This window comes from Hipposideros armiger, unplaced genomic scaffold, assembly GCF_001890085.2.
Source record: "Hipposideros armiger isolate ML-2016 unplaced genomic scaffold, ASM189008v1 scaffold_129, whole genome shotgun sequence".
NCBI lineage: Eukaryota > Metazoa > Chordata > Mammalia > Chiroptera > Hipposideridae > Hipposideros > Hipposideros armiger.
The window spans coordinates 1,843,700-1,858,324 of record NW_017731479.1 but is presented as its reverse complement, the minus strand read 5'-3'; the positions used below and the strand labels follow the sequence as shown (position 1 = coordinate 1,858,324).

Sequence of the window (14,625 nt, the reverse complement as noted above, 5' to 3'; positions counted from 1 at the left end):
GAATTTTTCCATGGGTGAGGCAGGAATCTGGGAACTGTTCTGAATGAAAGTGAGCTCTGGAAAAATGAGTCTGGAAAACCGTTCTGAGCCAGTGCACGAGGAGCCTGCCGGAACTGTTACCTGGCCGCCTGGGCTTGTTGCATGGAAGGCGGGAAGACCATACAGACAGAGCTTTGCTCTTGGCTGAATAGCCCTCAGGTGGCTCATGCTTCCTGTCACCACACTTGTGATTGCTTAGTATCAGGAGGACAGCTCCCTGCCTGCCTACCCTGCCTGCCGCCACGAAGAGGAAATGAGAAGTGAGGCTGAGGACTTCCTGGCACAGCAGAATTGATTACTATTAAGGCAGAGGCACGGGGCGCCTCTGTGCTGGGCTGTATCCTTCCTGGCTGTGTGGGTCATTCCTTGCTGAGTCTCTCTCTTGGACATAGGCACTTTGGTGAGCCACGTGACTCTGCGCCTGCTGAAGCCAGAGTGTGCCCTGGATAAGTCATGGTGCCAGGAGGAGCTGTCGGTGGCCGTGAAGAGGGCCGTGACCCTGCTGCACAGCCACACCATCACCAGCAGGGTGGGCAAGGGCGAGCCAGGTAAGGATGGCACAGACAGAGGACATGAGGCGGTGTGAGCCGGTCCGGGGAATGCCTGAGCTTCTGCCCGCTTGGGGCTTCATGAGGCTGTGGCCCTGGCGAGTCTGCTCCTTCCCTGACCTTGGTTTCCTTATCTGAAAAATGGCGGAGGGCGGGGGAGGTTGGACCAGATGGAGGACTTCCGAGTCCAGTCCTGGTATCCTGTGCGTCGCTGTGACTCCCATTGAGGGTTTACTTCTTGTCACTAGAATTTCCTTGTCTGTTCTAACTCTTACATTTTGGAGCTGGGTGGTGTTGGGGTGTGAGCAGGATTGGCTTTAGAACCGGGCTACCAGCTGTCACCCTGTTGTCATACCATGTGCTTCCGGGTGTCAGAAAGGGCCTCCAGCCTTCCTCTTGCCCGCTTGCTCTGAGGATGGACACTGAGGCAGCCCGCCGGGGCCCTGCCCTGCCAGCACGATCATGTCTGCTCCTTGCTCCCACAGATGCCGCACCACTGTCCGCGCCAGCCTTTTCCTTAGTCTTCCCGTTTCTGAAGATGGTGCTGACCGAGATGCCCCAGCAGAGCGAGGAGGAAGAGGAACGCATGGCCCAGATTCTCCAGATCCTGACTGTCCACGCCCAGCTCAGGGCCTCCCCCACTAACCTTCCTGGGCACGTGGATGAGGTCGGCAGGGGGCCTGGGTCTCGCCTGGGCTGGCGGGGTGGTTTGGGAGGAGGGGCTGTTCGACACTTCCTGGCTCATCAGTGATGCTGGGGCGGGCAGCGGAGAGTGTGTTGATGCCTCCAGCAGCAGCCCATAGTCAGTGCAGCTGCCAGGGCTTCCACGACATGTTCAGGTCTCCCATGTCTGAGAGCTTCTGACCTGAAGGAGTTAAAGGATTTTGTATTAATTTATTGTGTTTGTTGTGTTTCTAACTCAGAAGATAGTACTGACCACTCTCCCTTTGACTGGCTTATGATTATGAGAGCGGACCTCATTCATTGAGGGGTCCTCTTTTTAACAGATTATGTTCTAAAAATTTGCCGAAGAAATGCATGCGTATTTTTAAAAATTCCAACACCACAGAGGCAGAAAGAAAGAAATACCACTTTTCAGAGGTAACGGTTGCTGACAGTTGGGTGTATACCCTTGTGGACCAGTTTTTACGCACACGCGGAACACACGCCCCCACACACAGTAAAGCAAAAATGGCTGCTCCTGCTTTCATATGACTGTGCACTCTGGGTCTCCTCCCGTGTCGGTGCGCGAGGACCTATTTTGTTGATTTTACGGTCGGCCTGGGATTCTGCTGTGGATATGCCATGTTTTAGTTAACTCTTTACCTGTGATGGATATGTTTTGGTTATTTGTAACTTCACCCTATTTTGAACAGTGCTGTGGTGTGCCCCTGTGTACATATATGCATGCCCCTTGCACACCCGTGTGAGTGTTGCCATGGGACAGATGCTTGGCATGGAATTGCTAAGTGATATGGCATGTTCTCAGCTCCACCCTCAGTAAGAGTCCCGTTTTCTCCAAGGTAAACGCAACCTCAGATAGTATTTTTTAAAAATCTTGCCAACGATGGGTGGAAGAATGGTGCCTTTTTTATTCATTCATTCATTCATTTATTTATTTATCTATTTATTTGTTTATTATTGGGGGAAGGCGAACAGACAAGTTGCTGTCCTTTTGTTCTTCAGTCTAGTTGTGGAGGATGTTGCTTCACTGGCCCAAGTTGGCACCATCATTGCGCTCTTCCCGGGCGAGGCAGATCAGTCACTGCGGCTGCTGGCTGCTGGCTACACACGGTAGCCCATGGCAACCCACTGCAGCAGGGGTTGCAGCCTACGCTGTCGCCGGCAACTCATGGCAGCCCAGCTCCAAGTTGAGCTGTTGTTCAGCATCTTAGCTGTGGAGGGCAGTGTCACTGGCCCTCATAAGTGGGATCCGAACCGGGGCCCTCTTGCATCCCAAGCCAGTTCTTAACCAATGTGCCACTCGGCCAGCCCAGAATGGTGCCTTTTCATTTTGTGTTTCTTTACTTGTAAAGTTCAGTATCCATATGTTTTTCATATTCTATGAATTTCAAGCAAGTTTCAGAATTAACTTATTTTGAGCCCCTTAGGATCCTTATTGACTGGGGTTGGCTCATGTAGGTTTAGTTGTAAACCTGATGGGGTTTCTTCAGTGGAGCTGGCTGTTGTGTGGCCCAGAATGTCCCTCTGAGTGACCAGATGCTGCTTCATGTGCCAAGGGGCCTGGTTCCAGCCTTTCCCCATTGTCTCACCTGACTGACCTGCTCTTCTCTCTCTTAGAATGGCCCAGAGCTGCTGCCTCGCGTGGCCATGCTGCGCCTTCTGACCTGGGTGATCGGGACGGGCTCTCCCCGCCTGCAGGTGACCTGATTTCCCATTGGCTGTTGCTGTGACTCAGTTTGTGATCCCGACTGCAGGTCCAAGTAGTTGGGATTGAGTCCTTGTTTTCTCTCTCAGCCATCACTTTTGGGCTTGAGCAGAAGGGCTGCTTTTGAAAGCCAGCCTGACTATTCTTAGCTAGTGAAGGGGTTTTGCTTGGGTCCTGCCACTGGCCCTGACCTGGAGCTGGGGTCTCAGCCCTAGGTGGGCTGTGGGGTGGGCATTCTCAGTTCAGATACCCCTCTGGGCCCCTAACGCATCGCCCGGCCCTCCTGCCTGACCCCATAGTAGTAAATAATTGGCTGAACTGAGTCCAGTGGATTGATGTTCTCCTTAGGTTCTGGCTTCAGACACTCTGACCACCCTCTGTGCCAGCAGCAGTGGCAAGGATGGCTGTGCCTTCGCAGAGCAAGAGGAGGTGGACGTGCTGCTCTGTGCCTTGCAGTCCCCGTGTGCCAGCGTGCGAGACACTGCGCTCCGGGTGCGTGCCCACTTCCTCGCGGGGCCTCCACAGCATCCCTGTGGCTCAGTGCAAGCACTTGAGCTGCATGAGGGACATTTGAAGGCATGCCCCTCAGCCTTATGGGGGGTGTCTCACGTCTGCACCAGAGTGTCCTGGAGCGGAGAAGAGGTCACGGTGTGGGTTGGGGTCTTTCTAGGAGTTGGGACAACTAAGCAGTTGTCGTGCTCTGTTGCTGTTTTTTCTTCACCCGATTTCTAAACTGGAATGTGGATCTTGGTACTTCTATAGACAGCTGTAACTCATGGGCTTAGTTCATTTCTGCAGCTCACTACCTTGTATGTGTCTTGTCTGCACCAAAAAACTAAAGGATCCCTTTGGAGTATGCGACAGTGGTCCCCAAAAGCCAGTCTACAGCCTCCTGCTATTGATCAGTGAAGAGTTCCCACTTGTCCTTAGTAAAATCTGAAAAAAGACGGCAGTGTGGTAAATTTTTCTTAAAGACAAAGCAAAGAGAATGTCCTTTTTCTGAGGTTTTGTCTGTCTTTGCATGTTTAGAGTTAAATTTTTTTAAATTTTACATTAAAAAATATTGTACCACCACACACCATCATTTTACAAAAGAGAAGCTGTTTAAGGAGACAGAGCAGCTTGTGAGTTGAGTGGATTCACGGCTCTTCCCAGACCAGCGCTGTCCAGTAGAACTTTCTGCAGTGATGGAAACACGTATCTTAGCTGTCCAATGTGGTAGCCGCTAGCCAGCCCTTGAAGTGTGACTGGTGCGACTAAGGAATTATAGTTAATGTAGTTGATTTAACTTTGAAGACCCATGTGCGGCTGGTGGCTGCGTCTTGGAGAGCACAGCCCTGGCTGGAGGTTAGGTAGGCTGGGCCTCTTCCGAAAGGTCGTGCCTCACACGGTCCAATTCTGCTCCCTCTCAGGGGCTGATGGAACTCCACATGGTATTGCCAGTGCCTGATACTGATGAGAAAAATGGTCTGAATCTTCTGCGGAGGCTCTGGGTGGTCAAGTTTGACCAGGAGGAGGAGATCCGGAAGCTGGCTGAGAGGTGAGAGCCATTGGAAGGTGGTTCTTTCCTGCTCCATCCTCTCTTCTCTCAGGATGTAACTGGACCCAGTGTGCTGGGCCTGCTGTGAGAGAAGGGCTGGGTAGTCGGGTTCGGTGGGAGGGTGCTGCAGATCCTTGTCTGACCTGCCCCGCCTTCGGTCTGCTGCAGGCTCTGGTCGACCATGGGCCTAGATCTGCAGCCAGACCTCTGCTCCTTGCTGATCGACGATGTCATCTATCATGAGGCCGCTGTGAGGCAGGCTGGGGCCGAAGCCCTCTCCCACGCCTTGGCACGGTACCAGCGTCAGGCGGCGGAGGTTATGGGCAGGCTCATGGAGATCTACCAGGAGAAGCTCTACGTGAGTAGCCTGTGCGCCCTGAGGCGGACTGGGCGGCAGGAGGGTGCACTGGACTGCTCAGCCTCCGACTTGCTCCTGGAGCTCACCATGGCTCAGGGTGGCTGTGACTGATCACAGCCTCACCCCTGGGTCGCTGGCTTGCTGGGCTTGGTGGGGGAGAGCACTGCAGTGCATTTATCAACCTTTTGTTGCAGCGGCCGCCCCCAGTGCTGGATGCTTTGGGACGAGTTATCTCGGAGTCTCCTCCCGATCAGTGGGAAGCCAGGTACAGCAGCTGTTGCAATCTTGTTCCGTTCAGAGCTGCCTGAGAGGTGGCAGGTGGGCTGGGTGCTGTGAGGAGGCAGCACGGATGAATGGAACAGTGGAAGGAAAGGACAAGACCTCCCTCTGAGTCCGGGAGCCCAGAGTTCAAGTGGTGGCTCCTCCCATGCTAGCTGTGTGACCTTGAGCATGTTTCTCCTTTCCTCTGGGCCTGTGTCCTCAGAGGTCCCTGGGGACCTTCTTACTGCTCTGTAGCTGAAAAGAACAATAGCACTTTGCCTTGGTAGGGTATGTCCACTTCCGAGTGCCTTCACATCTGGTTCCTGTCTCTCCCTCTTCTCCTGCAGCTGCCTTGGAGGTAGCAGGACAGGCACTGCACTCATGGGGAAACAGGCAGAGCTGGTCCCCTGCCCAAAGTCACCCTGTAGGAGGGAAACTGGGCAGATGGTGGGTTTCTATTTGGCAAGTGGGTTATTCCAGTCCATTGTGTAGGCTGGTGGGTAATAGGCAGTGGGTTTCATGCTGTGCTCTGTCCCCCAAAGCAGTGTTTGCTGGTGTCAAGCCCCCCACTTGTGGTATACCGGGATAGATAGATCCCACTAGCAGAGGAGGCCCCTGGCCAGCCCTTGCCCCCCAACACGCTCGCATTTCTTTCCCAGGTGTGGCTTGGCTTTGGCCCTGAACAAGCTCTCCCAGTGTTTGGACAGCTCTCAGGTGAAGCCACTCTTTCAGTTTTTTGTCCCTGATGCTCTCAATGACCGAAACCCTGATGTCCGGAAGTGCATGTTAGATGCAGCCCTGGCGACGCTCAACACCCATGGGAAGGTAAAGATTTCAGCCAGCTGAGGGTCTGGGGAAAAGGCTGGGCTGGGCCGAGGCAGGAGGCGGGGCTGAGCAGTGGTGACAGGGAGAATGAGTGCCAGAAATCCCGGCAGGGCACTGGTCCCCATGGAAAATGCATTTAATATTTCCTTTGAGCCAAAAAGACCCCAGAAGGGTGTTAAATTCTTATAAGTCTGGTGCAGTCGTGCCAGAAAACTGGGAAACCCACTGGCATTGTTGGGGCTTGTCAGGATGGCCGTCCCAGAGCAGACCTGGGCTTGGTCCTTGGGCACAGGCCATCATCCCCCAGACACAGCCTGTAGGCTTGATGTGAGGCTCTGAGTGCACTTGGCTTTCCAGGAGAATGTCAACTCGCTGCTGCCGGTGTTTGAGGAATTCCTGAAGAATGCGCCCAACGATGCCAGCTACGATGCCGTGCGGCAGAGCGTTGTGGTCCTGATGGGCTCTCTGGCCAAGCACCTGGACAAGAGTGACCCCAAAGTGAAGCCCATTGTTGCCAAGCTCATCGCTGCCCTCTCCACCCCCTCCCAGCAGGTACCTGGCACCCAGCCTGGGGCCCCGACTGTGGGTGGCCAGTGGGATGCTAGGGACAGAGTTGAGTATCAGGGTCCTGAAGACCCAGTTCTTTGCAAGGAGCCGTCCCCTATCTTAGAGGACTGCCTGATTTATAGTCAAGAATACCGCTGAACAGGGAGTTACTTTACTACTTGGTTCTAGTAGACATGGATAGTTTTATTTTTTCTACTTGTTTATTAACAGTCATTTTTGCATGTAGTATAAACCTGGCACTAGGGATACAAAGATTAAAAAAAAAAAAAATGGCTGCCTCATGTCAGCTTTTTTTCTGACCTTCTTTACGTTTTTGTTACGTGTTTCGGGGGACTTTTAATGCAGCCTCCAAGCCTCAGTGCAAGGATTTTGTTTCTTTTTTGAAAAGCCTATTTATGTATATTTTCTGCAACTTGCATTTTGGACTACCCAGAGTGTCCTCATCAAATGCAGGTTCACAAAATTATGGTTCAAACAAGTTGTCAGAAAACCCAACCTGCACAGGGTCCTGCCCAGTCCCCTGGCAGCGTAATGCTGTTCTGCTCTCGAGCTGGGCTTAATGAGCCGTGTCTTTTGGTACCACAAAGTTTGGGCGTGGCCCTGGAAGGCAGAGATTGTGGGCCGTTTTTATGGAGGCACAGTAACGTGCTTTTCTCTGGATTTTCTCTGTGAGTGGGTTTAATTTTCCTGGAGTCCTGTTCCCCACCTCTGCGTGCGCACGCAGAGAGAGAGAGACACCCCCACACCTCCCCACACACCCCGCCCCCTGGCCTAGGTTCTCTCCCTTTAGACCAGAAATAGCACCGTAACGGTTAATGCTCACGTCACTGACAGATGTGGCGTGCAGCCTGATGGGGTCCACGTGTGTAGCACTGTTCGCTTCTCTGATGCTCTGTGTTGTCCGAGTGGCTGAGATGGGGCGTAGGACTGTGTCGGCCACCAGGGAAGGTTGTTCTTGGTGGTTCCTGCTGAGGTGGGCCCGTCCCATAGGTCCAGGAGTCCGTGGCCAGCTGCCTGCCACCCCTCGTGCCAGCCATCAAGGAAGATGCAGGAGGCATGATCCAGAGGCTGATGCAGCAGCTGCTGGAGTCGGACAAGTACGCGGAGCGCAAGGGGGCTGCGTACGGGCTGGCCGGCCTGGTGAAGGGCCTGGGTATCCTGTCGCTAAAGCAACAGGAAATGATGGCAGCGCTGACCGATGCCATCCAGGATAAGAAGAACTTCCGCCGGCGAGAGGGTGAGTATCTGAGCTCAGGGCTGCCCAGCTGCCAGAGGGAGGAATCTGGCCTTGCCTTCCCCTCTGGAGGGCTGGTGTATGTGTGTGCCTTGCAGCGGGCAGCTGTGTGTGACCTGTTCCATCGGGCCTTGCTGATGTGGCCTGGACTTTGTAACTCAGCAACACCCCCAGCTGAGAGACTTTGTCTTTCTAGCTGTCAGTGCCAAGAAGCGATGGATGCCCCCTTCTCCCTTCCCTCTTTCTGCTTAGCCATATTCCTGCTCTGGGGGAGGCAGAGGATGTTGCTCCTTCACGGAGCAGCCGCTCAGTCCCACAGCTGCCCTGAGTGTTTCCGGAGGGTGAGGAGGTAGCAGGGAGGTTGTCCTGGGCTGCTCCAGCTGTCCCGCCTTCTCCTCCCCCAGGAGCCCTCTTTGCCTTCGAGATGCTCTGCACCATGCTGGGGAAGCTCTTCGAACCATACGTGGTTCACGTGCTGCCCCATCTGCTGCTGTGCTTTGGGGATGGGAACCAGTACGTACGTGAGGTAAGTCCTGAGGCTGCATGTGACCACTGTTGGCAGCTGCTGACAGCGGGGGCTGGCCGTTGGCATGAGACTGGCGGGCAGTCTGAGGTAATGTAAGGCCCCTTCTGTCAGAACCCCTTCTGCCTGTACACTGGGTCCCGGTTACTGGTATGGACTCCCCTGGCTCCCAGTAAAGTACTGAGGCTTTGTGAGATGGAAACTGTCTCTCCTCAATCACGTCTGCAGGCCCAGGCACAGGGTCTGACACAGTAGACCCCCCCATAAGTGTTGGTCACTGGGGGAACACTTGGTCTAGCGTCAGGCCTTGACCCTTACTTGGGCAAGGAGGCCCCTGAATGTCTTTTCTCCTCCATCGAGGCTGCAGATGATTGTGCCAAGGCTGTGATGAGCAACTTGAGTGCTCACGGGGTAAAGCTGGTGCTCCCCTCCTTATTGGCGGCCCTGGAGGAGGAATCCTGGAGAACCAAAGCTGGTAAGGCCACTGCCTTCCATGTCTCTGTCTCAACTTCCTGTTTTGAAAACGGCCCTTGCGGGGTTCTAGGTAGCGACAGCGCTTGTGCTGCGTGTGTGCTCCCCAGGCCGGGGGTAAGGCCAAGCCTTTCTTTGCCATTGGGCAGCCCATCCTTCAATAGTTTTTGTGCATACTTGCAAAGCACAGGCACAGAAGCCACAGCCCTAAATCAGGAAATCCTCGAGCCTTAAAGCTAGTCTGTGGCTAGTTCACTGATTTTAAAGTTTTTTTCCCCATTAAACCACTTTTTAAAAACCATAATCTTATCTGGAATCCTAATACACAAAAGAGATACAAGCAGAGCTGCTCAGGTGTAGGGAGGGTCAAGGTCTGGGGCTCCCCCACTTGGCTTCCCTCTGGGTCCTTCAGGCTTCTGTATAGTTTGGAAAATGACAGATCTAAATCAGTTTACTCATTTGTGAATGAGGAGACTGAGGCCAGAGAAATTCCGTGACTTGGCCTTGGATCCCCGCCAGGACTAAGCCAGGTGTCTCCTTGGTCTCTGCTGGAGCCAGTCTCCTCTGCCCTCCTCCTGGGGACTGCTTGTGCACAATCTGCAGAGGAGCAGGCCGGTTGTCCCTTGCCTGGGCAGTCAGCCCAGGTGACTCGTCACCTGTGCTCATGGAGTCCACGCTGAGCATGTGTCTGCCATCTGCAGGGTCTGTGGAGTTGCTGGGGGCGATGGCGTACTGTGCTCCTAAGCAGCTGTCGTCCTGCCTGCCCAACATCGTGCCCAAGCTCACGGAGGTGCTGACCGATTCGCACGTCAAAGTGCAGAAGGCTGGACAGCAGGCTCTCAGGCAGATCGGCTCCGTCATCAGGAACCCGGAGATCCTGGGTATGCCTCTCCCATGGGGGGCACTGGCCCAGGCTCCTCCTGTCCCTGAATGCTGTAGGGAATATGCACCCATTCAGCAAAGAGTGTGCCCTCTTGTGACAGATGCGCTCACAGCGAAATAACCTCTAAAGTCTGGGAAGCCCTTTTCCTAGAACAATAAGTAGAAAGTAGTTTGGAAGTGGTCTGTTTTCCTGCTGGTCTGGAGTAGCCATCACTGACTGCATAGGTAGGGAAACTGAGTCATCGGCTCAGAAACACCTTGATTCTGAGAGAGCCCTGTGCACTGAGCTGAGCCTTGATGTCAACAGAATTGAATGACAAGCTCTGGACCACATCAGCATCATCTGAAGTGTTAGGTTCTTTGGAAACTTTCTAATCTATCTCCTTGCAGGAGACCTGGGGTAGAGGGGAAGGTTAGGGACAGGCTATTCCCCTTACCTGCTGTTTAATATGGCTCTTCCTTGAGGGTGGTTTCTACAAACAGCCCGTCAGCCACCTTGACAAGCCCATCGTTTGTTACATTTTAAGCTTCAGTGTGAAGCCTCAGTGCCCATTCAGGGTACTTCAGCTAGGGTATTACCAGAGGTTTTTTTCGTTCAGAAAATGATGGGATTTTTTGTTTGTTTTTGTTTTTTAAGGGATGACTAGATATACACTGTACTTGGATTTTGTTATTGATTTTAATAATGTCCAACAGCCCTGGGGATTCCTAAGGCCCAGAACAGTCTCATCTCTATCAAATGAGTAGAAATGCCTTCATTTTGAGACTCCAGCCTGGATCTTTTCTTTTTTTTAATTGAGATATCATTTGCATAATATAAAAATTCACTTTTTAAAAATGTGCAATTCAGTGGCTTTTAGTATATTCACAAAATTAGGTAAGCATCGCTACTCTGTAGTTCCAGAGCATTTTCATCACCCCAAAAAACAATCCCATACGCATTAGCATTCACTCTTCCTATCCTCCCTCCCCAACCCCCAGCCTCTGACAAATACTCATCTATTTTCTGTCTCTATGGGTCTGCCTACTCTGGACATTTCATGTAAATCATACAACATGTGGCCTTTTGTATGAGGCTTCTTGCACTTAGCATGTCTTCAAAGTTCATCCACACTGGAGCATATTTCAGTATTTTATTCCTTTTTACGGCCCAGTAATAATTCATTGTGCTTATAGACCACATTTTGTTTATTCATCCATTGATGGACATTTGGGTTGTTTCTACCTTTTGGCTGTAAAGGATAGTGCGAACATTTGTGTACAAGTTTTTTGTTTTTTTTTTGTAAACATGTTTTCAGCTCTTTTGGTTAGCTACCTGGGAATGGGATTGTTGGGTCATATGGTAACTATGACTTTTTGAGTAACTGCCTGACTGACCGTTTTCCAAAGTGGCTGTACATTCCCAGCAGTGATGCATAAGAATTCCAGTTGCCAACGCTGTTATAGTCTGCAAAGTCAACACTTGGGTGACAGCCATCCTTGTGGGTGTGAAGTGGCATTTCATTGTGTTTTTTATTTGCATTTCCCTAATGATTAGTGATGTTGAACATCTTGTGTTTATTGGCCATTTGCATATCTTCTTTGGAGAGTTGTCTGCACAAATCCTCGGGCCTGTTTTTAAATTGGGTCATTAGTTTTTTTGTTGTTGTTGTTGACCGCCAGCTTGGGGCCTTATGGTGGCTAAATTTTCTGGGCTGTGGAAAAGATAAGCCAGGTATTCCTCTTGGAATTCCTTCTGCTGGGCTGGTGGTGCTGAACTTGAGAGCTCATTTTACCTGAGCTTAGCTGCTCAGAGCATGGTCTGCTGCTCTCCCACCACCGGTTCAAGGGCCTTTGGTGTCTCGGAAGTTTTTTGCAAAACAACTTTGGGTTGCTGCTTCCTAAATAAGGTCCATGGTGCCTGAGCAGGCCCAGCACTGTGGAGGCCCAGCACTGTGACTGCAGCTCAGTGCCCCTTGAAGCCAGCCCCCGAGGGCCCCGCCAGAGCACAGCTCCGCAGTGCAATCGGGGTGGCATAAGGATTGTCCTTTTCAGACAGGCTGGCTTCCGGAGATGGTAACTTGTGGGGGTCCAGGGAGGGGCATCCCCGGACTCCTTTCTCTTCTGATCCCTCTAGTTCTGGGGACCCAGTGGCGTTGCCACACCATAGACTCTTATAAACCAGCCTCTGTTTTGGACACGCAGCCATTGCCCCTGTCCTGCTGGACGCCCTTACGGATCCCTCCAGGAAGACCCAGAAGTGCTTGCAGACCCTGCTGGACACCAAATTTGTCCACTTTATTGATGCCCCGTCCCTGGCCCTCGTCATGCCCATCGTCCAGAGAGCTTTCCAGGACCGGTCCACGGACACGCGGAAGATGGCAGCCCAGATTATTGGCAACATGTACTCCCTCACAGACCAGAAGGTAGCAGCTCAGCAGGGGTGGAGCGGAACAGACCAGCAGATGCTGGGTTAGGGCACAGAGTCCCTGCACAAGAGACTGGGGAGGGGTGTGGGCGTTGGGTCCCTGATCATTTGGGGGTGCAAGGTGGAAATCTAGGCTCTCGGGGCATCTTGCAGAACACAGTGTTCATGTCCTCACTGGCTCAGCCCCCAGGTGAGGCCCATCCCAGTGGGCCCCTTTCACAGACTGAGGTGGGAAAGGTCCAGCCTCACCTTTGACCTTTCAGGGGGGTGGGGAAAGTGGCTGCTGCTTTGACTGTTTTCAGTGTTTCCTTATGCCAAGCAGGTGCTTCTGTAAGCCTCTCAGGAAATTAGAGGAGATTGACCTTGTTTATTTGCTTGTTTCCTTGCTCTCAAGGGCTTACAGGTGTGAGCTCACTGTCTATATACCTCAGCTCTCCTTGGGCTTTCTGAGCTTAGGGCACAGGAGAGCCAATGGGAAAGTTACATCAATCCTAGAAAATTTGGGAAATTGAAAAATTGGAAAAACTAAAAATTTTATCCATAGCCCTCCAACATCAAAAAAATTACTGTTAATGGTTTTTATTACGTTTAAAAAATCATATTCCTGAACATAAATTTATTTGCAACTTATTTGTAAAACTGATTTTTAATAATTATACCATATGCCAATAAGTTTACATGCTATAACTTATGTAATCCTGTCATTGGTCATGTAGTATCCAAGGTTTTTTTGCTGTTTTAAATGTTACTGCCATGAACATAAGGCTTTTTCTATATTTAAAACTGTTCCTTAAAGCTGAATGCTGAATTAAGAGACATAAACCTTTTAAGGTGAAGAAAGGCAAGATGATAATGCAGTTCTGAAAGGAGAGTGCCAGAAAGCATTGCCTGAAGGCTCCAGAGGCTGGGCAGGCCTCGGTCCCAGAGGAGGGCAGGAGCAGTAAGCACTGAAGTGCAGCTGGTGGCTCTCCACCTCCTGAGGATGAGCCTCGGGGCCCCAGGAGGTTTCCCTGAGCAATTGCGTGGCGCCTTCAAGGGACCACCCAGATACCCTTATCCCACCTGTTCTGGGAGCAGCCCTGCCGAGCGCTCCTTGTCAGCAGAATGGTGTGGTCAGGGTCCATAGCAGAACGATCCCGGAGAAAGCAGAAGTGTCCACCTGAGTCACCTCTTGTGTTGTTACAGGACTTGGCTCCTTACCTGCCAAGTGTGACACCTGGCCTGAAAGCCTCTCTTTTGGACCCTGTACCTGAGGTGAGTCTGGGAGGAGGGGGGGCAGGAGCTCATTATTTTAGTCCAGTCCCCAGAAATTTCATTCCTGAGAATTCCCTCTAAGCTGCTTTTGTGTCTGTCTGGTAAAGGGCAGGAGACCCGCGGGACCCCCTCCTTGCTCCTGCCTGGTCACTGAGTTTTGAGCCACATCATCTCCCCATCCCCGCTCTCGGTTACCTGACAGGTGCGGACGGTGTCTGCAAAGGCTCTGGGGGCCATGGTGAAGGGCATGGGGGAGTCATGCTTTGAGGACTTGCTGCCGTGGCTGATGGAGACGCTGACCTATGAGCAGAGCTCCGTGGATCGCTCAGGCGCTGCGCAAGGTGAGGCCAGCGGCAGGCCCAGGGGGCCAGTCCGGGAATGCCCTCCAGGGGCCCTCAGAGCCAGTGGCTTCATTCTGGCTTTTCGTTGCAGGGTTGGCTGAGGTCATGGCTGGCTTGGGGGTGGAGAAGTTGGAGAAGCTGATGCCAGAAATTGTGGCCACAGCCAGCAAAGTGGACATTGCACCCCATGTCCGAGATGGCTACATCATGATGTTCAACTACCTGCCCATCACCTTCGGGGACAAGTTCACGCCTTATGTGGGGCCTATCATCCCCTGTATCCTCAAAGTAGGCACTGATGACCATGCCACAGAGAGCGTTACTGAGGAGGACAGAACTAGGGCTCGCTCCTTGCTACTGGGACTGGGTGACAGGGTGAGGTCTGGGTGCCTGGGGGAGGCAGCCCTGGCTGACCCACCCTCTGTGTGCGCAGGCTCTCGCTGATGAGAACGAGTTTGTGCGTGATACCGCCCTGCGTGCAGGCCAGCGGGTCATCTCCATGTATGCCGAGACGGCCATTGCCCTGCTGCTGCCCCAGCTGGAGCAAGGCCTCTTCGACGACCTCTGGAGAATCAGGTGAAAGATCTGGCAGAACCCAGGTGAAGCCAGGGGCCCCAGCTTTGCATTTTTGGGAACTCTCAGTGAGAAATGATGAGGAGAATGTTGCCAAGAGCTCTCAGCTTTCTCCAGACTGTTTTGTGACTTGTAACCATTTTGTCACTCTCCAGTTTCCTGTAGCAGTGTCTTCATTCTGATTCTCTTTTAAAAAGTTCCTTCTAGGGCCTGCCGAGTGACTCAGGTGGTTAACAACTCGCTCAAGAGTGCGAGCTCTGAGCAACAGGGTTGCTGGTTTGATTACTGGCCTCAGCTGAGCTGCTGCTGAGCTGCCAACAGGTGGCAGGATGGCTCAGCTAAAAAAAAAAAAAAAAAAGTTCCTTCTATTCGGTTCTTCAGTTGTATTACAATTTTCAACGCGAATACTTTTT

At 52.3% G+C, this 14,625-nt stretch overlaps 1 protein-coding gene across 1 annotated transcript in view; it reads left to right on the top strand.

The window, feature by feature from the left end:
• The window catches only part of GCN1 (GCN1 activator of EIF2AK4), an 83,319-nt gene that overhangs the window by 53,141 nt on the left and 15,553 nt on the right, over window positions 1-14,625 (top strand). Inside the window, 18 exon segments of the mRNA XM_019649093.1 lie at window positions 432-587; window positions 1,073-1,254; window positions 2,889-2,969; window positions 3,325-3,468; window positions 4,389-4,516; window positions 4,685-4,874; window positions 5,069-5,139; window positions 5,795-5,960; window positions 6,318-6,512; window positions 7,518-7,764; window positions 8,166-8,287; window positions 8,645-8,759; window positions 9,457-9,636; window positions 11,822-12,042; window positions 13,230-13,298; window positions 13,501-13,639; window positions 13,731-13,927; window positions 14,073-14,215. Of these exon segments, the coding sequence (XP_019504638.1) occupies window positions 432-587; window positions 1,073-1,254; window positions 2,889-2,969; window positions 3,325-3,468; window positions 4,389-4,516; window positions 4,685-4,874; window positions 5,069-5,139; window positions 5,795-5,960; window positions 6,318-6,512; window positions 7,518-7,764; window positions 8,166-8,287; window positions 8,645-8,759; window positions 9,457-9,636; window positions 11,822-12,042; window positions 13,230-13,298; window positions 13,501-13,639; window positions 13,731-13,927; window positions 14,073-14,215 (2,746 nt within the window).